A 25,306-nucleotide genomic window follows, 5' to 3' on the forward strand; every position below is an offset into this window, starting at 1 on the left:
TAAATGGCATACAGTCAGTTTTAGCAAGAATGGGACAATACATAGACGAATTCCTGCAACCGGTGGTTAAACGTACTCAGTCTTTTTTGAGAGACACGAAACAACTTATCCAAACATTAGAAGAAGTAAGAGGAGGATGTGAGTTGTATATGGCGAGTGCAGATGTCTCCTCACTATATACAATCATCGGACATAATGATGCAATGGAAGCAGTGAGTTGGGGCCTCAGGACATATAGCAATCTACCCTGGACACAAAGCAAATATATATTAGAGTGTTTGGAGTTTTGTTTACATCATAACTATTTCTGGCATGACAAAAATTATTTTAAACAAATAAGAGGTGTTGCGATGGGGGCCAGGTTTGCGCCAAGTGTAGCAAACCTATTTATGGCACATTGGGAGAGCAAAATGGTATATCAAGAGTACCCCAAAGAGTTAAATATATATAAAAGGTACATCGATGATGTAATCATCGTATGGGAAGGAGAATTGACCACCTTACAAGTTTTTCTAACGAACCTTAATACAAATGATAAAAATATTAAATTTACATGGGAGTGGAGCAAGGAAGAGTTAAATTTTTTAGACCTTAATATTAGGATTTTAAATGGTAAATTAGAAACCAAAACGCATTTCAAAATGGTCGATCGCAGTGGATATATCCCTATGGGGAGCTGCCATTACCCATCCTGGCTGTATAATATCCCTAAGGGGCAGTTTGTAAGACTGAGACGGAACTGCACCTCTAAGAGTGATTATTTGAATCAAGCAGAAATGCTGGGGTCAAGATTTATACAAAAAGGGTACCCTGAAGAGAGGATATTATCAGAAATAGACCAAGTGGGCAATATTAATAGAGAGCAGTTCTTAAGGGATAAAAGTAAAGATGAAAAAGCAGATTTCCAAATTGCGGTGGTATTGGATTTTAATACACATTTTAAAAAGGTAGAGAATATTTACAGAAAACATTGGGGTATTTTGAAGTTGGACCCTGTACTAGGGGGGTCATTACCGGATACTCCGAGATTCATCTATAGAAAAGCTCCCACAATAAGATCGAAGGTGGTTAAGAATGTTTTAGATCCCCCAATAAAGAATCATATCACTTTCCTGAACGAAAAAGGTTTTTTTCCGTGTAAGAACTGTTTCGCTTGTGTAGCTACGGAACGATTAAACAGAAGACGTAAGGATTTTATTGCCACCTCCACCGGTCAGAAATATGATATTAAAGATTTTATCACTTGTAGGTCCGAAGGGGTAGTGTACTGTATAGAGTGTCAGTGTGGACTCCAGTACATAGGCCGAACTAAAAGGCCATTATGGAAGAGACTGAGGGAACATGTCCAAAACATTAGAAAAGGGTTCCCAAAACACAATGTCTCTAGACATTTTGCTATGTACCACAATAAAGACCCCAGAAAAATGAAATTCTGGGGTGTGGAAAAGTTTAAGAAACACTGGAGGGGTAGCAATAAAGTGTTATCTCTGAGTCAGACTGAGTCTAAGTGGATCTATTATATGCAAACACAGGTCCCTAAGGGGTTAAATGTCGAGTTCGATTTGAACTGTTTTATCAGTGATTTTTAATCAGTTCAATTTGTACTGTTTTATTAGTAATGTTTTATTAGTGATTTTTAAATGATTTTTAACTATCTTATGAAGAATCATGGCTATGACAAATAATTTATTTATGTGTAGATATTTAAGTCAATTTTGTAAATGTGTGGGTGAATTGTAGGTAATGGAATAAATAGGGATTCCATTGCTGTGGTATCCCATTTATCTATCTATAAATAATGAATGAACAAATATTAAAATGACTCCAAAATTTATTTTAAATTAATCCCAAATTTTCTCTGCTATTTATAATTCTATGGATTTTAGTAATAAAGAATAGTATATTTTTAGTACTGATAGTATGTAATATTTAGGAGTATCCAATTGGGGTCCTATAGTTATCCTGGAAAACAGTATAAGCCTATTATGTAATGATTTTAAAATCCCCATATTAAATGTTGTTCTTTTAATTGTTTTCAATAAAGCAATTTTTAAAAATCAGGGTCGGGTGGATGATCGTAGGGATGGATGGAATGCTTGGCGTTCATATCTATCCCTAGGGTTGAAAGAGGTGTCCTCACTCCTGGAGTGGAGATGAGCTCCAAGAAAATGGCCGCTCCGTGTAAATGTAGAAGGGGGTGGACCGACAATTAGTCATCAGAGGAGGTCCGCTACTTAAGGGAGGATAGGCGTGCATAGGGCAAAGCCCAGAGGAAGTCACGAGTAAGAGTGACGTAACGCGTAGGCACGCCAGTACGCCGAACTTCCGGTACGCGGTGACGCACTTCCGGTGCCAACCGCCATCTTGGTATACCCAGGAAGTCCTTCTAATTACATGCAGTACACCCACATGTCGAGAGGAATGGAAAAACATGTGAGTGGCTATATGCTTGTGTAAAACCATTGTTATTAAAGTGTCGTTTGGCTCTGATAAATACTGCACTTAGAGGATCTCTTTCTTTCTTGCTCACTGGATGGTGAGTAATTATCCTATAGAAGCTTCTGAGTGGGGGTAATGGGAATACCTTCAGAGTGATCCAGGACGGCAGGAGAAGTGCTGATCTCCAGGAGATAAGGATCCAGAGAGATCCTGAATGCTGTGTGGCCCTTAGGGGTCGATGTAAGGAGGTGAGGAGGCAATTTAGCCGTAGGAGGGGAAGATTTGCACTGCTGTGGAACAAGGACACTTTTTCTTTGCACAATTTTTTAGCATATTTTTGCACCTTTTTCACTTTGCATGTGTTTGCCACTATTTTTTATGGACTATTTTTTTGCTTGATTTTTTGGAAGATATATTTGATTGAATGTGGTCTCATTACCACATTTGGAGCACTTTATAAATTATTTATAATTATTTTTTATATGTATTTATGCGTTTGATATTTATGCGTTTTTATGCATTCTTTACCACGTTGTATATAAGCGTTTTTCATATCTTTATGAACACCTTAGATCATCATTAAGTGGCACTTGATATTTAGGTTATTTCACCATATGTGTGTCACTATTGCATGTGAGCACAGTTATTTGTATATATAGGTTAGTTTTTGAGCGCTGCACTATTTATGTAATTTTGGTATTTTCACTGTTTGGGTAACAGATTAAGTGTTGGCAGCTTACAGTAGGGTTATTCACCTTTTGCGCAGGAGGATCTCTGTTTATATTCCAATTGTTTAGTACCTTACTACTACCTCCAGCAAGCATTATGGAAGTATTTGGATATCTTGAGAATAGGTCTATTAATGTTGAAGAGATTTTTAAACAGCCACAAGGGGGTCCCACCAGTGACTTAGAGTCATTATATAGGAAGTTGGGCCACCTCATGGAGAAGAAAGTTGTGGCGTGGTGGGACATAGTCACACATGAGAAGTATTTAAAAGACAAACTAGTGCCCAGGAGACTAAGGTGGGATGTGCCCATCTGTGATGGGTTAACAGACCCTGAAGGGACAGAGGAGTGGTTCAACTTTTTCCATGAAAAAGGGCTAGAATTAGTCATGTTCCTCCTTAAGAGGAAACAAAGGAAAATAAGGAATCTGGATAGCCAGATTGGGGAAATTAAAGAAAAAATTGAGCCACTCAAAGATACGGTGGAAATGCAAAATCTAACAAAAAGATTAAACAAGGATTTAGATAAAGTGGACCAGGAAGTTAAAAATAGGAAGCTCAAAAAATACCAGAGAGATTTGAATGACATGAGTAAAGATCAAGTATTTAAGTGGCAATCCTCTTTGAATGAAGTAGAAATAGCCTCAGCCAATACAACACCGACAAAAGAAAGGAAGGAAGGAGCTGGGAAAAATGTACCTGCATATGTTGATTATTATAGAGGACCTAATAAAATGGCTAATAACTACTATAACCAGGCCTATCGCACTCCTGGAAATGGGTGGAAACCAAAAAATGGAAATGGGGGTTACAAGAAACCACAGGGGAAAGGTCAACCGTATAACCAAAGACCCAATTTCCAGAATTTTAGGCCCAATTATTACCCGGCACCTAATCAGTACCCCCCGCCTAGACCGTATTATCCCAAAGGACCTAATGGACAATATTATGATAAGGGACCCAATGGACAATACTACGATAAGGGACCCAATGGACATTATTATGATAGACCACCACCAGAAGGGAGGTGGGAATATCACAGATATGAAGAGAGGAGTCCTATCCCTACACACAATAGGTTTGAACCTTTGAGGTCAGATTATCCACGGGAGGATTTTTTAGGGAGGGACCCAGGAGAGAGGAGTCCCCCAAGAGAAGGATGGAGAAGCCCAGGAGGAAGAGGGGATGCAGGGCAGGACTCAAAAAACAAAAGAAAAAGAGAATAATAGGGGAAGGGGTGTTCAATATCAGTGGCTCGGAATTGTCCAAAGAGGAAATTATGGTTTTGGACAAGGGCCTCAAATACGCCCCCCCCACACCTGCCAATAAGTTCAAAATCTATATAGATACTCAGAAATTCATCAGGAAACTGAACATTAAGAAGTATTTTTTAGGATTACCGGGGGCAAGGAGTATTAGTAACAGTGCCCCTAGTACCAGGTTCACCCATACTGATTTTAGAAACAAATCACTTTTTAACCCTCAAATATCGAACAATAGCCAAATAGATGTTTTTAAAAAAATGGTTAATCTTGACTTAGAACGACTAACTATCCCTAAAATCAATAAGAATATAGGTATGGAAATAGGTATCAAAAAACTCAGTAAGAGAGATGACATAGTAATCAGACCAGCGGACAAAGGGGGAGGCATCGTAGTTTTGTCCAAAGATTACTATTCAGGTGAGTTAGCCAAACAATTAAGTGATATTCATACTTATGAAGTCCTGAAAAAAGACCCCACGGTACAATATAAAAAAGAGCTGGAGAGATTGGTGAAAAAAGGCGTGGAGAAAAATATTTTGAATAAAAAAGAAGCAAGGTTTCTCACGCCAGATACATGCAGAATACCAGTCATATATACAGTTCCGAAAATCCATAAAGATGCTGTAAATCCACCTGGAAGGCCCATAGTAAATGGCATACAGTCAGTTTTAGCAAGAATGGGACAATACATAGACGAATTCCTGCAACCGGTGGTTAAACGTACTCAGTCTTTTTTGAGAGACACGAAACAACTTATCCAAACATTAGAAGAAGTAAGAGGAGGATGTGAGTTGTATATGGCGAGTGCAGATGTCTCCTCACTATATACAATCATCGGACATAATGATGCAATGGAAGCAGTGAGTTGGGGCCTCAGGACATATAGCAATCTACCCTGGACACAAAGCAAATATATATTAGAGTGTTTGGAGTTTTGTTTACATCATAACTATTTCTGGCATGACAAAAATTATTTTAAACAAATAAGAGGTGTTGCGATGGGGGCCAGGTTTGCGCCAAGTGTAGCAAACCTATTTATGGCACATTGGGAGAGCAAAATGGTATATCAAGAGTACCCCAAAGAGTTAAATATATATAAAAGGTACATCGATGATGTAATCATCGTATGGGAAGGAGAATTGACCACCTTACAAGTTTTTCTAACGAACCTTAATACAAATGATAAAAATATTAAATTTACATGGGAGTGGAGCAAGGAAGAGTTAAATTTTTTAGACCTTAATATTAGGATTTTAAATGGTAAATTAGAAACCAAAACGCATTTCAAAATGGTCGATCGCAATGGATATATCCCTATGGGGAGCTGCCATTACCCATCCTGGCTGTATAATATCCCTAAGGGGCAGTTTGTAAGACTGAGACGGAACTGCACCTCTAAGAGTGATTATTTGAATCAAGCAGAAATGCTGGGGTCAAGATTTATACAAAAAGGGTACCCTGAAGAGAGGATATTATCAGAAATAGACCAAGTGGGCAATATTAATAGAGAGCAGTTCTTAAGGGATAAAAGTAAAGATGAAAAAGCAGATTTCCAAATTGCGGTGGTATTGGATTTTAATACACATTTTAAAAAGGTAGAGAATATTTACAGAAAACATTGGGGTATTTTGAAGTTGGACCCTGTACTAGGGGGGTCATTACCGGATACTCCGAGATTCATCTATAGAAAAGCTCCCACAATAAGATCGAAGGTGGTTAAGAATGTTTTAGATCCCCCAATAAAGAATCATATCACTTTCCTGAACGAAAAAGGTTTTTTTCCGTGTAAGAACTGTTTCGCTTGTGTAGCTACGGAACGATTAAACAGAAGACGTAAGGATTTTATTGCCACCTCCACCGGTCAGAAATATGATATTAAAGATTTTATCACTTGTAGGTCCGAAGGGGTAGTGTACTGTATAGAGTGTCAGTGTGGACTCCAGTACATAGGCCGAACTAAAAGGCCATTATGGAAGAGACTGAGGGAACATGTCCAAAACATTAGAAAAGGGTTCCCAAAACACAATGTCTCTAGACATTTTGCTATGTACCACAATAAAGACCCCAGAAAAATGAAATTCTGGGGTGTGGAAAAGTTTAAGAAACACTGGAGGGGTAGCAATAAAGTGTTATCTCTGAGTCAGACTGAGTCTAAGTGGATCTATTATATGCAAACACAGGTCCCTAAGGGGTTAAATGTCGAGTTCGATTTGAACTGTTTTATCAGTGATTTTTAATCAGTTCAATTTGTACTGTTTTATTAGTAATGTTTTATTAGTGATTTTTAAATGATTTTTAACTATCTTATGAAGAATCATGGCTATGACAAATAATTTATTTATGTGTAGATATTTAAGTCAATTTTGTAAATGTGTGGGTGAATTGTAGGTAATGGAATAAATAGGGATTCCATTGCTGTGGTATCCCATTTATCTATCTATAAATAATGAATGAACAAATATTAAAATGACTCCAAAATTTATTTTAAATTAATCCCAAATTTTCTCTGCTATTTATAATTCTATGGATTTTAGTAATAAAGAATAGTATATTTTTAGTACTGATAGTATGTAATATTTAGGAGTATCCAATTGGGGTCCTATAGTTATCCTGGAAAACAGTATAAGCCTATTATGTAATGATTTTAAAATCCCCATATTAAATGTTGTTCTTTTAATTGTTTTCAATAAAGCAATTTTTAAAAATCAGGGTCGGGTGGATGATCGTAGGGATGGATGGAATGCTTGGCGTTCATATCTATCCCTAGGGTTGAAAGAGGTGTCCTCACTCCTGGAGTGGAGATGAGCTCCAAGAAAATGGCCGCTCCGTGTAAATGTAGAAGGGGGTGGACCGACAATTAGTCATCAGAGGAGGTCCGCTACTTAAGGGAGGATAGGCGTGCATAGGGCAAAGCCCAGAGGAAGTCACGAGTAAGAGTGACGTAACGCGTAGGCACGCCAGTACGCCGAACTTCCGGTACGCGGTGACGCACTTCCGGTGCCAACCGCCATCTTGGTATACCCAGGAAGTCCTTCTAATTACATGCAGTACACCCACATGTCGAGAGGAATGGAAAAACATGTGAGTGGCTATATGCTTGTGTAAAACCATTGTTATTAAAGTGTCGTTTGGCTCTGATAAATACTGCACTTAGAGGATCTCTTTCTTTCTTGCTCACTGGATGGTGAGTAATTATCCTATAGAAGCTTCTGAGTGGGGGTAATGGGAATACCTTCAGAGTGATCCAGGACGGCAGGAGAAGTGCTGATCTCCAGGAGATAAGGATCCAGAGAGATCCTGAATGCTGTGTGGCCCTTAGGGGTCGATGTAAGGAGGTGAGGAGGCAATTTAGCCGTAGGAGGGGAAGATTTGCACTGCTGTGGAACAAGGACACTTTTTCTTTGCACAATTTTTTAGCATATTTTTGCACCTTTTTCACTTTGCATGTGTTTGCCACTATTTTTTATGGACTATTTTTTTGCTTGATTTTTTGGAAGATATATTTGATTGAATGTGGTCTCATTACCACATTTGGAGCACTTTATAAATTATTTATAATTATTTTTTATATGTATTTATGCGTTTGATATTTATGCGTTTTTATGCATTCTTTACCACGTTGTATATAAGCGTTTTTCATATCTTTATGAACACCTTAGATCATCATTAAGTGGCACTTGATATTTAGGTTATTTCACCATATGTGTGTCACTATTGCATGTGAGCACAGTTATTTGTATATATAGGTTAGTTTTTGAGCGCTGCACTATTTATGTAATTTTGGTATTTTCACTGTTTGGGTAACAGATTAAGTGTTGGCAGCTTACAGTAGGGTTATTCACCTTTTGTGCAGGAGGATCTCTGTTTATATTCCAGTACTGTTTGAAACTGTCCCTGCTGAACCAACTGAATTTGGATCTATGACCAGTTTTATTCTGGCTCAGAAAAATGCTCATTGATATTTTAGATTCTGTCTTGTAATTAGCAGAAAACCATCTTTCAAAACAGTGGCTTGGCTCTTCTTTACATAATGCTTGAGCAAAGTTTCACCTTTCTGAACAATTTATTGCAGAATACCATAAAAACTGGTGTTATATTTATCTATATGTGTAGCAGAATAAAGTAGTGCATATTATGTGGGTGTTCTCCCCTGAGTGTACATAATGTGTGGGTGCTTGCCCCTGAATTTACACACTGCATGGACATGTTGTGTGGGTGTTTTCCTCTGAGTGGACATGCTGTGTGGGTGTATTCCTCTGAGTGGACATGCTGTGTGGGTATATTCCTCTGAGTGGACATGCTGTGTGGGTGTATTCCTCTGAGTGGACATGCTGTGTGGGTGTATTCCTCTGAGTGGACATGCTGTGTGGGTGTATTCCTCTGAGTGGACATGCTGTGTGGGTGTATTCCTCTGAGTGGACATGCTGTGTGGGTGTATTCCTCTGAGTGGACATGTTGTGTGGGTGTTTTCCTCTGAGTGGACATGTTGTGTGGGTGTTTTCCTCTGAGTGGACATGTTGTGTGGGTGTATTCTTCTGAGTGGACATGTTGTGTGGGTGTATTCTTCTGAGTGGACATGCTGTGTGGGTGTATTCCTCTGAGTGGACATGTTGTGTGAGTGTATTCCTCTGAGTGGACATGCTGTGTGGGTGTATTCCTCTGAGTGGACATGTTGTGTGGGTGTATTCTTCTGAGTGGACATGCTGTGTGGGTGTATTCCTCTGAGTGGACATGTTGTGTGAGTGTATTCCTCTGAGTGGACATGCTGTGTGGGTGTATTCCTCTGAGTGGACATGCTGTGTGGGTGTATTCCTCTGAGTGGACATGCTGTGTGGGTGTATTCCTCTGAGTGGACATGCTTTGTGGGTGTATTCCTCTGAGTGGACATGCTGTGTGGGTATATTCCTCTGAGTGGACATGCTGTGTGGGTATATTCCTCTGAGTGGACATGTTGTGTGGGTGTATTCCTCTGAGTGGACATGCTGTGTGGGTGTATTCCTCTGAGTGTAAATGTTGTGTGGGTGTATTCCTCTGAGTGGACATGCTGTGTGGGTGTATTCCTCTGAGTGGACATGCTGTGTGGGTATATTCCTCTGAGTGGACATGCTGTGTGGGTATATTCCTCTGAGTAGAGATGTTGTGTGGGTATATTCCTCTGAGTGGACATGTTGTGTGAGTGTATTCCTCTAGGTGAACATGTTGTGTGGGTGTATTCCTCTGGGTGGACATGTTGTGTGAGTGTATTCCTCTGAGTGGACATGTTGTGTGGGTGTATTCCTCTGAGTGGACATGTTGTGTGGGTGTATTCCTCTGAGTGGACATGTTGTGTGGGTGTATTCCTCTGAGTGGACATGTTGTGTGGGTGTATTCCTCTGAGTGGACATGTTGTGTGAGTGTATTCCTAGGTGAACATGTTGTGTGGGTGTATTCCTCTGGGTGGACATGTTGTGTGAGTGTATTCCTCTGAGTGGACATGTTGTGTGGGTGTATTCCTCTGAGTGGACATGTTGTGTGGGTGTATTCCTCTGAGTGGACATGTTGTGTGGGTGTATTCCTCTGAGTGGACATGTTGTGTGGGTGTATTCCTCTGAGTGGACATGTTGTGTGGGTGTATTCCTCTGAGTGGAGATGTTGTGTGGGTATATTCCTCTAGGTGAACATGTTGTGTGGGTGTATTCCTCTGGGTGGACATGTTGTGTGAGTGTATTCCTCTGAGTGGACATGTTGTGTGGGTGTATTCCTCTGAGTGGACATGTTGTGTGGGTGTATTCCTCTGAGTAGACATGTTGTGTGGGTGTATTCCTCTGAGTGGACATTTTGTGTGGGTGTATTCCTCTGAGTGGACATTTTGTGTGGGTGTATTCCTCTGAGTGGACATGTTGTGTGGGTGTATTCCTCTGAGTGGACATGTTTTGTGAGTGTATTCCTCTGAGTGGACATGTTGTGTGGGTGTATTCCTCTGAGTAGACATGTTGTGTGGGTGTATTCCTCTGAGTGGACATGTTGTGTGGGTGTATTCCTCTGAGTGGACATGTTGTGTGGGTGTATTCCTCTGAGTGGACATGTTGTGTGGGTGTATTCCTCTGAGTGGACATGTTGTGTGGGTGTATTCCTCTGAGTGGACATGTTGTGTGGGTGTATTCCTCTGAGTGGACATGTTGTGTGGGTATACTCCTCTGTGTGTATATGCTGTGTGATTTTACTCCCCTGGATGTACACCCTCTGAGTATATATGCAGTGTACGACTACTCCTCGTAGTATATGTGTTGTGTCAGCATGCTTGCTCTGTGTTTGGAGTCCAACATTCTGTTTGAACTGTCACGCACTTTCCTGCAGGTTGACAGAAGCTCACAGGACAGCGGTGAAGGTCATGCGGAGAATGCAGTACTTTGTTGCCCGCAGAAAATTCCAGGTACCGGAAATAATTTATCTTCAGAAACCAACCATCAGTAAGAACCTTTCTAAACTGGGGTGTTATCAGGGTTTGTGAGCATCAAGGCAGTGGGCTTTAATTCATTCATTTCTTCACACATGTGTTTATGGTGAGAGTGTGCATTCCTAGCATGGAGGTGTCACCAGCAGTTCCTGGTCTCAGAGTGACAATTAGATGCTGGTAAGACTGGCTCCTGATCACCTGATCATAGTGAAAGCTTTGTAAATAGCCAAATCTAAATCTAAAGAAGATGGTACAGTCGTACTGCAATGTATGTGGCTGAGTTTACATTGATCTAACTAGCCACAATAAGTTAATAAAATTCCTACACTGCCTGGTAAGTCTATGTGTATCTGACTATAAAAGATGAATTTGACTGACCAAATTGGTCAGATGTAGCCGACGATAACCTGCTAGGCAGTATTTAATCTTCAGGAGTTTCTAAATAGAAGACTAGGCATAAAGGTAAATAATATATTTGTATCTGTTGTATTATCTGCCTTTAATCTTTTTCTGACAACTTCACCCACCCTCCCAGCAAGCTCGGAAGCCGTACGACGTCCGAGATGTTATTGAACAATATTCCCAGGGACACCTGAATATGATGGTGCGCATCAAGGAACTGCAGAGGAGGTAAAGGACTGAAATATCCATACAAAGGGTGTGTGTATTCAGAGGGTTGAGAATCCTGACCTGGGGACAGAGGGGGGGAATGGAAAATTGAGTGTCACGATCTCCAAAAAGTGAGAGTGGACACAACACTATTTCATAGTCAGAAAGATAAATCACCAACTATTATTATCAATATTGCTGTTTTTTATATTTATTTTAGCTTTTTTTTTTTTTTTAAATTAAAAAAAAAAGTATCAATGGTAAAAGTAAAATCAGCAGCTAAATTCCAAGCTGCCTTCACAGTACGTGCTTTTTGTCAATCCGTAGAGCCCAGGCTGTCATGAACGCCCTTTGAGGATGGTGTCATCACACAGGATCAGCTCAAAGTAGCACTACATTAATTGGCATTTACACATCATTACAAGAACCACCCACCGCTGATGCGGTCCTTGTAATTACTTTTTTTTTTTATTATTTGTAATTTTAAGGCGATAGTAGGGATGTCTTTATACTTATATGTTTTTGAACTGTTTTAAAAAAATTTATTTTTTCAACTATGTATTGTTTATACTGTAAAAGATCTTTGTTCTACAAATTAATACATTACAGAACATTGTCTAAGCACCTAGGGTTAGCTAAATAGATTGCACTGCAGATGTAGCTTGCTTTGAGGCAGAATTTGCAGCACTGAAACTTTGGAGTAAATATACTGAGCTAATGAGATGTGCAAAAGACAGGACTCTTTTATCAAAGAAGCAAACCAAGAGTCTTTAATATGTGAAAAGGATCCAAGGGTTTACTTTCTGGCTCAAAAGCAGAACACAACATATTAGTATTCTATTTTGTTGGGGGGGGGGGATACACTCCCCTGCAGTGAGTATCTGTCTCCAAGTGCTGTAAAAGCTAACAGCAGCAGCTGCTACAGAGAAAAGTTGCACCACCCGCGATGATGATGGATGAAGATTGATAATGAATAATTGATGATTGATGACGAAGATGGGTTAAGATGAATGATAATGATGGGGATGATGATGATGACGGTATTAGTATTTTCTATTCCTCCTCTCTACAGATTGGATCATTCCCTAGGGAAGCCAGGCCTTTTTCTGCCAGGTAATGTGCACCTCTCTTTATAAACTTCCAATTTCCATTTGTACGGGGCACAATTTTTAAAATGGACCTATCATTAGATATATATCTTAAAGTGATTGTAAAGCCTGAATGTTTTTTACTTTACTCATTCTATGCATGAAGGTAAAAAAAACCTTTAGTATGCAGCTCCCACCTCAGTCCCCCCAGGGGCGGACTGACAACTCATGGGGCCCCCGGGCAGTAGGGGATCATGGAGCCCCTGTGTCCTTGCCCAAACTCAAAAAAGCCTATGAAAAAGGTACCAGGGGTATCTCATGGGGCCCCCTACTGACCCCGGGCCCTCGGGCAGTGCCGAGTTTCCAAATGGTCAGTCCGCCCCTGGTCCCCCCTAATACGTACCCAAGCTTGATCCCGATCCAGCGATGTGCAAGAGATAACAGCTGCTGTCTCAGCTCTCTTCCTCTTCATTGGCTCAGAGACAGCAGCTGGAGTCATTGGCTCCTGCTGCTGTCAATCACAGCTAGTGAGGAGGGAGAGGGGGGCAGGGCCGAGCCAAGCTCCATTCTGTGTGTCTTATGGACACAAAGAGCTAGGCTTGGGAGAGCAGTTGCCTCCAGAGCAAACAGCTTGCAATTGGGGCACTCAGCAGGGGGGACAGGAGCGCCAACGGGGGGCCCGAGAAGAGGAGGATCAGGGCTGCTCTGTGCAAAACCCTTGCACAGAGCAGGTAAGTATAACTTGTTTGTCATTTTTTTTTAATTAAGCCTTTACTATCAGGTGACTGAGCCATAATTTTACCTCCCCTGGCAGTCCACCCAGACTCTAACATTACAGTTTGACAGGGCTGTACACATGCTGCAATGCTTCGCTTCTCGTCCTCGCCATTTTTTACTTGGGTTGCAGAATTTGACAGGAGACTTTACCTGTCAAACTTGTCTATTGATTTCAGTGGGAGCGCTCCACAGCCACGAACCAAATGCTCAGCTCATGGATGTGGTGCGATTCGTTACTACAAAGTCCCCTTTGGGGTTAAAAAAAAGTGGACATGTAGGAGGTAGCAGGATCACCTCCTGAAGCCTGCCAACTGTAGCTATACCTAACTCAGAGAGGGAGAACCAGCACAAGGAGCCAAACAGTTGTGTTGCCCTGCTTATATGCTAACACAGGACATGCTGATAGAAGGAGAGATCAGAGAGATGATGCTTCTTTTTTCTTTGTCCAGTCACAGGCTACGGGTGGGACAAGACCTGTAAGTGTTACTTAAAGTATATCTAAACTAAAAAACGAAAATGTAATATTTTTCAGCTTAGTAGTCCTTAGATGTAGTAGCTGCATTAGTTTTCTTTTTGCTAGCTTTTTTCATTTATTTTGACCTGGGGGTATTGCAAATCTACTACCAGTTCTTGTGTGACTATGCTCAGTCCACTGGATAGAGAGAAAACAGGTGGCGCACACACCTAGTGCATTATCCAAGGTTTATTGTAGGAATTAAATCATAAAAACATACTCACAGATGAAGCATGTATCTAAAAAGCATAGAAAAATGACAATGGCCACAACGGCGGGCAAGGTGTTCTCACTGTCAGTGCAGTGAAATGGCTGACGCGTTTCGGGGACGAATCCCTTTCCTCAGAGCTGATGACCAACCTCTGATACTGATGTATGATGTCTGGAAAGAAAGAGCCTCGCTGTTGATGCTCTTTCTTTCTATGCTTTATAGATACATGCTTCGTCTGTGAGTATGTTTTTATTATTTCATTCCTACAATAAACCTTGGATAATGCACTAGGTGTGTGCGCCACCTGTTTTCTCTCTATCCAGTGGCTGATTTCCCCGTCTGAGGAGGGCTGCACCCCTTGAACATTTCCTTTGGTTGTCGCTGTCCTGGTACCCTTGGCTTCCCTTTTGGCTGTGCATATCCTGAGGCGCTGGAGAGTACATATGATATGCTCAGTCCACCACTGTATCTATGGAGGGAGCTATGGTTGTCACCCTATGCTACTTTACTGAGTAGGACTGTGATAGGGTCCTTCTCAATTTATCTCCATTACATGGGGAGTGAGGAATTAGTAGTTTACAGAAAATAGAATGGAAGGCATGTAAGATTGTTAGTTTACTTTAGGGTCAGCTCACGGGAAGTGTCAAGGACACTGCATCTCTGGCAAAATCAGCAGGTGATTCCTATACTTGCTCAAAATGTTCCTATCCTGAAAAAGGAAAACTATATCAGCTGCCACATCTAAGGACTGGTAAGCTGCAATCTATTACATTTTTGTACTTGTGTATAGATATCCTTTAGTTGCAGCAGAGGAAAAAAAATCTGATCCTCTTCCCTGCCAGACAGGGCTGTGCTATGTGGCAGAGTTGTGTATATCTCAGGACTGGATGGACAGAAATATGGATCCTTGGCAGATAAAACATTCCAATATTAGTATTTTATGCGTATTTTCATGTGTTTTCTGCATGTTTAGCTGTTTGCCTGAAGTTCAGCTTTATTGGAAAGCTTCTTATGGTAACCAAGTATCATTGATGGTGCATTGTTACTGATACATTGATGGTGCATTGTTATTGATACATTGATGGTGCATTGTTACTGATACATTGATGGTGCATTGTTACTGATACATTGATGGTGCATTGTTACTGATACATTGATGGTGCATTGTTATTGATACAAAGTTACTTTGTTACTTTTGCCTTAGTTGAGTTAGACTGATAACAATCTTGCATTTCTCTGCAGAGAAAGGAGTCGATAAAGGATACTACACAGTTGGGGCAAGGCTCATGCGTCTCGAGGAAAAGGTAATGGCGGGTGATGGATTCAACATAAATATAGTACTTTTGGAGGGGTTGCACATCTCCAATTGAAATAGAAGGTTAAGAGGATGTCTATGCAGGACACAGCAACTGTTCCAGTTTAATGCCCCATTTACATTTGTTCATGGGGCCATTAGATATTACATACTGGAGACCTAGCGGGGGCCTGTCTGTGTCCAGGGTCAACCATTCACAGGTAATTGTTCCATCCATGTGCAATTATATGCCAGCAACTGTGATTAGCTGAGGGAGCTGTCAGTCTCTCATTGCTTTTAATGGGCTTACATTCATACATACACATACTAGGGCCAATTTAGACAGCAGCCAATTCACCTACCAGCATGTCTTTGGAGTGTGGGAGGAAACCCATGCAGGCACAGGGAGAACATGCAAACTCCAGGCAGGTGGTGCCATGTGTTGGGATTTGAACCAACAACCCTAGTGTTGCCAGGTGGAAGTGCTAACCATTTAGCCACTGTGCTGCCCGTGGGGCCCTATACTTACTTTGCAGGTGCACATACTCAGTATGGCTTTACTGCCCAGCAAAGAGAGGATCCCTGTACCTCCCCACCCTTGCGTGACATGACATCATTTGTTTCCCAATTGCCAAGCGCTAGCACGGTCACAATGGATTCATATGTCTGAAGTAGCAGTGTTTGTGTTTGCTTCCAGTAGTTAAAATATTATTTTTTATCACAGGTATTTATTTAGCACCAACATATTATGCTGTGCTTTACATCCACTTCAATCCCTGTCCTCTTGGAGCTTACAATCTAACATCTCTGTCCCACATGCATACATACAGTACTAGGGCCAGTTTGGACAGGAGCCAATTACCTACCAGCATGTCTTTGGAGTGAAGGAGGTAATCCATGCAAGTGCAGGGAGAACATTCAAACTCTATGTAGATGGTTATTTAACTGGGATTTGAATTTAGGACACCAGTGCTGCAAAGCAGACGTGATAACCATTAAGCCAGAGAATGGAACAGCAGGAGGGCAAAGAAAATGTGAGCATGTACTATTTAAGAGAACCTGTTGTTTTTTTCTCTTCATGGGATCATATGTCCACTCATTTCCACTCTTGATACTATATAGCATGGGAGGGTAACAACCCATATGAAATCCTGTGTCTCTGCAGACCTCATGCCCTGCCTCCTTCTGACCTTTGGTCTAGTAGGTACACATCCCCAGCTGGTGATGCCCACTTTGATACCTTTTCTCCCCGCAAGTCTTCCTTTTGTCCAAGAGCTTCTAACACAGCTCCAGCTATAAGCCTCATCCCAGCTTTCAACTGGTGTGCAGCAGATTTTAGGTAATGACACCTGAAATATTATATTGTGACTTTTAAAGAATACATAAGTGAACCAAAGGCTGATATTTGTACTTTCCTGGAGTTGTTTTTTAATGTATTTTTAAATTAAAAAAGGGTGATTGTTGGCTGCTCGGCCTGGCACTCTGCAGAGCCCCGCTCCCATCTCCTGCCCTCTCTGGCTTTTCTTTTTTTCTTCTTGGCACCTCCCTGATAATGCTGACATTTTCCCAGGCCTGAATAATGCCATTGAAATCCAAGGCTGGCACATGGAGGGGAGCGCAGGGTCAGCGCCCGGTGCCCCCTCCTACCTCTCCTTCCCCACTTTGGGTATTTTAGGAGCCTTGCCGGCCTAGTGAGCTGGAACGCAGTCTGCTGTCTTGGCAGCACCCATGGCTCTGGCATCGCTGGGCAGCTGGACGGGCTGAGTGCGACCATTGTCTCTGTGGCTTGGAATCAGCCAGACGGCCAGCAGAACGCGGACCCTTCGTTTATTCTACATAATGAGCTCCTCTAATTATGTCTGTGTCACTCAGCAGCATGTCCCCGAATCACCCTACTGTGTTCAGGTCTGACAGCTGGGCCAGGTGAACGCAATACACGCTTCCACATTTATTGAGATTTGTTGAGTTATCCCCATTTCCAATAGCAACCAAATCTAACCTGCACTAAAAAAAAACTCAAGAGGAGACTGTGACGGACAACAATGATTTCATGGTAGGTACATGAGGCAGGGCATATCCTACATGGACAAAGTTTGTTTTAAAGTGAATATTTGGGCAAAAAACATATTCAGTACATCCCTGCAATACATGCACATTCCCCCATGGTTTATCCCTTTTCTGCAAGTACGGGGTAGTGTCAACTCTGCCTGGATTGCTTTGCCAAGCTACTCAAATCCTCCTCCTGTTCACCACATTCTGTAGTTCCAAAATACGTGGGGTAACTAGAGGGGTGGGTAAATAAACACCTTGAGATAACACAGGATGTGAGCATAGGACAGCTCTGACTTGCTGGCAGGATCAACAGATACAACAAAACACTTCTAATGGTATAGCTCACAGAGCAATAGGGAGCAAATAAGAGGAGTTCACTGCTAGCATTTCCATACACGTTAAGTAAGAGTGCAAATCCTGACAACTGTTTGTTCTACATATGAGTCATGCTGAGGTACTTCAGTGTTGCCTTCTGAGATCTATGTGACGTCTGCAGGTCAGAATTCAGTTTACAAAAGTTAGTGTAGTAAAAGATGGATTCTGATTGGTTGTTATGGATGCTTCACTTAGGGCATTGCTCCGTGAACTAAATATTTTATTGGTTGGCAGTAATTTTAATTTAACATGGAGTTTAGAACATGGGGTCTTAAAACTCAAACTAGCAAAAGGAAAGTTCAAGCGTAATTTTACAGAGTACACTGTAAGGCCAAATGTGAGCAACAGAAAATCTACTGTATAGCCAAAAGTATGTGGACACCCCTCCAAATTATTGAATTTGGATGTTTCCAGTGAAGGGGACCCTGATGTAAGGGTGATTTTGATGGGGGCCCTGATTTAAGGGGGTACTCTGATGGGGTCCCTGATGTAAGGGGGACTCTGATGGGGACACTGATCTGATGGGTGTCTGATGGAACCCTGATGTAAGGGGGACTCTGATGGGGACACTGATCTAATTGGTGACTGATGGAACCCTGATGTAAGGGGGACTGTGATGGGGACACCAGGGTGAATTTAATTTAAATTAAGTTGATTTAAATCAGTAGTGAAAAGGCTCGATTTAAATCATAATTTTTAAAGAGCAACTCCCATCTCTGTCCTGCAGCAGCTCCTCCTCTGACCCGTTGCTGACTCACCGACAGTCCCATTCACTTTAACAGGACGGCTGGTGATGCGGCAGCGACACAACAAGGTGAGGGATATGGCGGCAGTAGGTCAGTGGATGTCCGCTAAAAGGCGCTGCCGTGATGGATTTAAAATGACAGGTGCTCTTTAAATGCAAGGAATCCGACTCATTCTTGCTGGTAGTTAGAATCTTTAATATTTCCAAACCAAATGAAGGTTTCCTTTTTAGAATAGTAAGCTGTCAGGTTAGTAAAACAGCGATATCAGAACCAATTTTAGATTAATAGGTTGGAGAACGACTCAGATTCTTTTATTTCATGTGTTTTCTCATGGATACTGTGTAATTGTGTGAATGCATCAATGCAGAGCATGTTATCTCAGCTTGCAGAGCTTGGAATCATTGAATGAGTTTACCAAAAATGTAAATATTGCAGAATATACAGCCTCATGCTATATAACTAAGCTCCATTTCATGCTGAATAAACTAAATTATTAATGTATCTTAAGTAGAAAACTATGTTTAGATATATTTTTATTCCAAAAGCATTTTATATAAATACATTTAAAAAAATAAAAAAAATCTGATTTTTTAAATTAAAAAAAATCATCAATTTTTATCCACCCTGGGGGACACTGATCTAATGGGTGAATGATGGAACCTTGAGGAAAGGGGAACTCTGATGGGGACACTGATTTAATGGGACCCTGATGTAAGATAGGATTCTGATGGGGACCCAATGATTTAAGGGAGACTGTATTGGGGACCCCAATGTAAGGAGGGACTCTGATCTAAGTGGGGCTCTGATGTGGTAGGGAGGCTTCTGATGTGAAGGTTTTCTCAGAGCATGTTTATTCATTCACTTAAATTTAACTAATTAATTTATGGATTTATTTATTATAGTCTGCAAATATTTGTAAAATATACTATGTGGCCCTCATACTGAAAATTTGAGAACCCCTGTCCTAAGGCAACTGAAAATTTCCTGTATCAACAATCTATGATGTGTGTATGTATAGATATTGTAAGAGTTCACTCAAATGTAGTGTTTTTCATTAATGTCACTTCCAGTGAAGTATATTTCAGGGCTTTTACCCACTTTTATTTAAAAGTAGCCTTCCAAAACTCACACAAGTTTACCCTTGCAGGAGTTTTCAGCATCACAACAACAAAACAGAAATTTTCCAGGCTCCTATCTATCTGGACTTCGTAGTCCCCAAGTCTGCTCTGCACACACTCCCCACATTATCACATTCAGCTTTGTGACAAAGAAACTCCTGCCTTACACATTGGCTCTTAGTACCTCTTCAGGTGACAGCATGGTCAGATTAGATCGCCTCTCCTTGAGGCCAGAGTATACAGGTGAAACTCGAAAAATTAGAATATCGTGCAAAAGTTCATATATTTCAGTAATGCAACTTAAAAGGTGAAACTAATATATGAGATAGACTCATTACATGCAAAGCAAGATAGTTCAAGCTGTGATTTGTCATAATTGTGATGATTATGGTTTACAGCTCATGAAAACCCCAAATCCACAATCTCAGAAAATTAAAATATTACATGCAATCAATAAGAACAATATCAGACCTCTGAAAAGTATAAGCATGCATATGTACTCAGTACTTGGTTTGGGCCCCTTTTGCAGCAATTACTGCCTCAATGCGGCGTGACATGGAAGTTATCAGCCTGTGGCACTGCTGAGGTGTTATGGAAGACCACGATGCTTCAATAACGGCCTTCAGCTCTTCTGCATTGTGTCTCTCATCTTTCTCTTGGCAATGCCCCATAGATTCTCTATGGGGTTTAGGTCAGGTGAGTTTGCTGGCCAATCAAACACAGTAATCCCACGGTCATTGAATCAGGTTTTGGTGCTTTTGGCAGTGTGGGCAGGTGCCAAGTCCTGCTGGAAAATGAAGTCAGCATCCCCATAAAGCTTGTCTGCGGAAGGAAGCATGAAGTGCTCCAAAATCTCCTGGTAGACGGCTGCGTTGACCCTGGACTTAATGAAGCACAGTGGACCAACACCAGCAGATGACATGGCTCCCCAAATCAACACAGACTGTGGAAACTTCACACTGGACTTCAGGCATCTTGCAGTGTGTGCCTCTCCATTCTTCCTCCATACTCTGGGTCCTTGGTTTCCAAATGAGATGCAAAAGTTGCTCTCATCAGAAAAGAGGACTTTGGACCACTGAGCACCAGACCAGGTCTGTTTTTCTTTAGCCCCGGTAAGACACTTCTGACGTTGTTTGTTGTTCAGGAGCAGCTTGACAAGAGGAATGCGACATTTGAAGCCCATGTCCAGGACCCGTCTGTGTGTGGTGGCTCTTGATGCACTGACTCCAGCCTCAGTCCACTCCTTGTGAAAGTCCCCAACCCTTTTGAATGGCCTTTTCCTGACAATCCTCTCCAGGCTGCGATCATCCCTGCTGCTTGTGCACCTTTTTCTTCCACACTTTTCCCTTCCACATAACTTTCTATTAATGTGCTTTGATACAGCACTTTGGGAACATCCAACTTCTTTTGCAATTACCTTTTGAGGCTTTCCCTCCTTATGGAGGGCGTCAATGATGGTTTTCTGCACAACTGTCAGGTCAGCAGTCTTTCCCATGATTGTGATTACTACTGAACCAGATTGAGAGACCAGTTAAAGGCTCAGGAACCCTTTGCAGGTGTTATGGCTTAATTAGCTGATTAGAGTGGGACACTTTGAGCCGAGAATATTTCACCTTTTCACAATATTCTCATTTTCTGAGATTGTGGATTTGGGGTTTTCATGAGCTGTAAGCCATAATCATCACAATTATGACAAATCACGGCTTGAACTATCTTGCTTTGCATGTAATGAGTCTATCTCATATATTAGTTTCACCTTTTAAGTTGCATTACTGAAATAAATGAACTTTTGCACGATATTCTAATTTTTCGAGTTTCACCTGTACACTTTTCCCATGTTTTTTCACACATACTGCTCCTACAGCGGCTTGTCTTAGGGCTGGTTCCTACAACATTTTCTTCATTCTGGATGCGTTTCTCTATTTGAATTTTCTTGCATTTTTTTATTTGTTTTTCTGTGCTCTAGGTGCGTTTTATAGTGAAAAAATGCAACATGTTCTACTTTAGCTGTAAACACTGGAACACACTGCACTTGTGTGAGCTAGAGCCATTGGAATCCATATGTCCTTGTTAAACACTGTCCATGCATTTTTGCTGCAGAATAAAACACACTGGACTGCATCTGCTGTGAACCAGCCCTCCATCATAGACAGCCCCTTGACTAAAGCTGGCCATACACTATACAATATTCTTGTACAATTTTCCTTTAGATTTACCAAAACCATAAAACAGGAGGTCAAACCTAAACACTTTCAATTGGTATGCAATCAGGCAGACCCTGTCACTACAGAGTTGAGGGTAAATCTAAGGATATTGAAAGAGAAGATTGCATATTGTATGGGCAGCTTTAAAGGCCTATGCACCCCTGTACAGTCAGCATGCTGGTTTCTTGTAAAATGTGGACACAATGCAGAAGATACCAATCCTGGAGAAAACTGCATACCCCATTTTCCGCGCTCAGAACAGACATCCCAGAGCCTTTCAACTTGCATACGTGAGATCACTGGGTGACAGCCAACCTTTCTGGCAAGGCACAAGACTGTCACAATATTACAATGGAGTTAAATTCTCTGCATTTAGAAACGCATCTAGTTATTTTTACTGATAAAACATGCTTGGGCCAGGGGTGGACTGACCATTTGGAAAATCGGGCACTGCCCGAGGGCCTGGGGTCAGTAGGGGGCCCCATGGGATGCCCCTGGTACCTTTTTTATAGGCTTTTTTGAGTTTAGGCAAGGACACAGGGGCCTCATGATCCCCTATTGCCTGGGGGCCCCATGAGTTGTCAGTCCGCCCCTGGCTTGGGCTGAACACGGGTATAGCCTTGGGCAAAAATATTAAAACTGTTAAATGTTTTTAAAAATCATGGTTTGTGTTTCCGCTGTAGGTATCCAAAATGGACCATAAGTTAGACGAGATCCTGCGTGTCTTCCGTGCTAAATTGGTGCCAGAAGAGGACCAACAGCTCCCCTCACAGCCAGCGTCCCCTGCCCCCCACAGGCTACTCCATCCCTCTCACAGCTCACCCATGCCAGGCCGCCGATACTGATTATCAAGGCATGCCACTCCTCAGCTCCTCTGAGAGCCAAGCGCCACCTGAAGGAACTACACCATTGCTATGTGAGCAATTGTCCTGTGTCAGGAACCCCGCTACCGTCACCTCAACTCTTCCTTGTGGGAAATGCTGGAGATGTCACAAAGAGGCAAGGCTTCCAAGAGGGTGACCACCCTGCTCTCGCCCACCACATAGACAAGCTTCCATACATCTATTGCAAAGGCCTGGTACATATATATGGTCACTGGTGCAGTTAGGCACCATTGGCATTCTTGCCTACAGTGCGCTTCTCAGAACACTGCTCAGCTGGCAGGGCGCTCTCATGTCAGGTCTGCTACTTCATGGACCACTCAGTCACAACGCATGTGTAAAGAAATATGTTCGCAAAATACGGCTGCTACTCGTATGATTAATCCTTTAGTAATGAGATTAAACACGCAATTTGTACTAGAGGAGGAATAAGTGCAGTGCCGCAAAAACTTGCCTCTTTTTTAGGATCTTGAACACAGTTGCCTTAAGTGCACCTCAGGAGATGTTGTCCCGATGTTTTGTTGTGTGCTGGTTGCCCCACCAGGACACAGTTTCGAAAATGCTTGACTCTCCCTGCATGTGAATATAAAAAAAGACCTAACAGTTTTGTGTGTGACCCTCTAAACCCTTGTTACTAATAAAAGCTCAAGAAACACCAATGCCGTAGTCTCTGTTCTTTTGCAATTGAGAATGAAAGTTTATCACTAAATTCCAATTCCAGCCAAAATATAAAGGAAGGGGTAGAACCCGTGGCTAGTTTCCATTGCCCCTGTGTATCTATTGATGACTTTTCCCTCCACTTCCTGGTCCTGGTTACATTGGTCCAGCTTGGACCAGAGTAAGTATGTATGTTCCATGCCTGTGGGATCCCAGTGGAAGCTGGAAATGACTGTAGGAGGCACCATTACTCCAGTGGTCTCCAGTAGCTTCTGGGTTCCGTGCCGAGCAGTTGTCCTGCTACATAGTGAACATAGGAGGTCTCCCATTTGGCATGGGTGCCAGTCAGGGAACACTTTGGATTTTCTTAATGAATCCAAAGTGTTCTCTGATTGGACAAGGTGGAGAAGCAGGGCTGTTAAATCACAAGCTCCAGTTCATCCATTCAGAGAACATTTTGCATTAATTGAGAAAATGCTAATGGACCCAAGCCGGCATTGGACCTGGAAGTCAGTAGCAATCGTTGGCAATGCCTACTACACGGATTTTGTCAATGAATTCAAAGTGTTCTCTGATTGGACAAGGTGGAGAAGCAGGGCTGTTAAATCACAAGCTCCAGTTCATCCATTCAGAGAACATTTTGCATTAATTGAGAAAATGCTAATGGAACCCAAGCCGGCATTGGACCTGGAAATCAGTAGCAATCGTTGGCAATGCCTACTACAGGGATTTTGTCAATGTATTCAAAGTGTTCTCTGACTGGACAAGGTGGAGAAGCAGGGCTGTTAACTCACAAGCTCCAGTTCATCCATTCAGAGAACATTTTGCATTAATTGAGAAAATGCCAATGGAACCCAAGCCGGCATTGGACCTGGAAGTCAGTGGCAATCGTTGGCAATGCCTACTACAGGGACTTCCAGCTTTCACTGAGATCCAACAGGTATAGTACGTACATACTTAAATTGTTCCAAGCTGGTCCAATGTAACTATGTAAAAATTGCCATACCTGAACTCCAGCTTTAAACCCTGACATGAGTTGTATCCCTTCACCTGATGTTCAGGGGTCATTTACACTGTTCTATGCATGTTCAAGCATGTGTTTACACAATAAAAGACATGTGGATGAACACTGCAGTCAGCAGGGAACAGTGTGAATGGGTCCTTATTACTGTCTGTGCCCCCTGCTGAAAATGTTTGCCCACTGTCTGTCTAGGTGACCAAACAGGAAATGAAAAACAATCTCTCTTCAGATACAGCAATAGAAAGCAAGGTTATAACCCTTCCCCACTCTTTCCAAACCTCAGAAAAAAACTTGTTTTATGGAGTTGTAGTCATTGTTTTTATAATACTTGTGATATACAGTATATGGGTATTTTTATCAGTGTGTGTTACGGTTTAAAAAAAAACCTTTATTTCTTTTTATCCTTAAGTAAAATATGTAGATGAGAAACAGATTTTTCCATTACAAAACCATTGGTATTTATTTTAGTATCATGATTACAGAGGCACACATACATATAAAGAATGTGTATAGCTATTTGCCCAGTTAAAGTCTATAAACATTTGTTCTGTGCAATTGGGGCAAAAAAAAAACAAAACCGACTGTGAATACTCTGTCTTGTGCTGTTTGAATGTAAATCATTGATTTAAAATGGAAAATATCACCTTTGGCCACTAGATGGAGGTGTCATTGGAATTTCCTCCAATATTTAGCTAGGTGTGTCCTTGGCATTAAAAAAGGCAGAAACATCATTAGGAGTGACAAGCTTAGATCCAAAGAAAACTTGCCTAAGGATATTTCTGAGTCACTAAGCTTCATCAGTGTTAGATGAGGTCACCATGGCTTTTGGGGAGCAGTGAGACCATGCAACTGATCTGATTAAGGTAGATGGTTGTAGTAGATGTAAACATCA

The 25,306-nt window shown here is 41.6% G+C and overlaps 1 protein-coding gene across 1 annotated transcript in view; it reads left to right on the top strand.

Moving 5' to 3' along the window:
* The window catches only part of LOC149467385 (potassium voltage-gated channel subfamily KQT member 1-like), a 108,340-nt gene extending 84,945 nt beyond the window's left edge, over positions 1 to 23,395 (top strand). The window contains exons 14-18 of the mRNA XM_089671883.1: positions 10,768 to 10,843; positions 11,403 to 11,497; positions 12,549 to 12,589; positions 15,309 to 15,370; positions 22,539 to 23,395. Coding sequence (XP_089528009.1) covers positions 10,768 to 10,843; positions 11,403 to 11,497; positions 12,549 to 12,589; positions 15,309 to 15,370; positions 22,539 to 22,700 — 436 coding nt within the window. The 3' untranslated portion in view covers positions 22,701 to 23,395. The remainder of the gene's footprint in view (positions 1 to 10,767; positions 10,844 to 11,402; positions 11,498 to 12,548; positions 12,590 to 15,308; positions 15,371 to 22,538) is intronic.
* The last annotated feature ends 1,911 nt before the right edge of the window (positions 23,396 to 25,306 follow it).

The sequence above is a fragment of the Staurois parvus genome, unplaced genomic scaffold, assembly GCF_062004578.1.
Source record: "Staurois parvus isolate SC_StPar_1 unplaced genomic scaffold, SC_StPar_1.0 ptg000114l, whole genome shotgun sequence".
NCBI classification, from domain to species: domain Eukaryota; kingdom Metazoa; phylum Chordata; class Amphibia; order Anura; family Ranidae; genus Staurois; species Staurois parvus.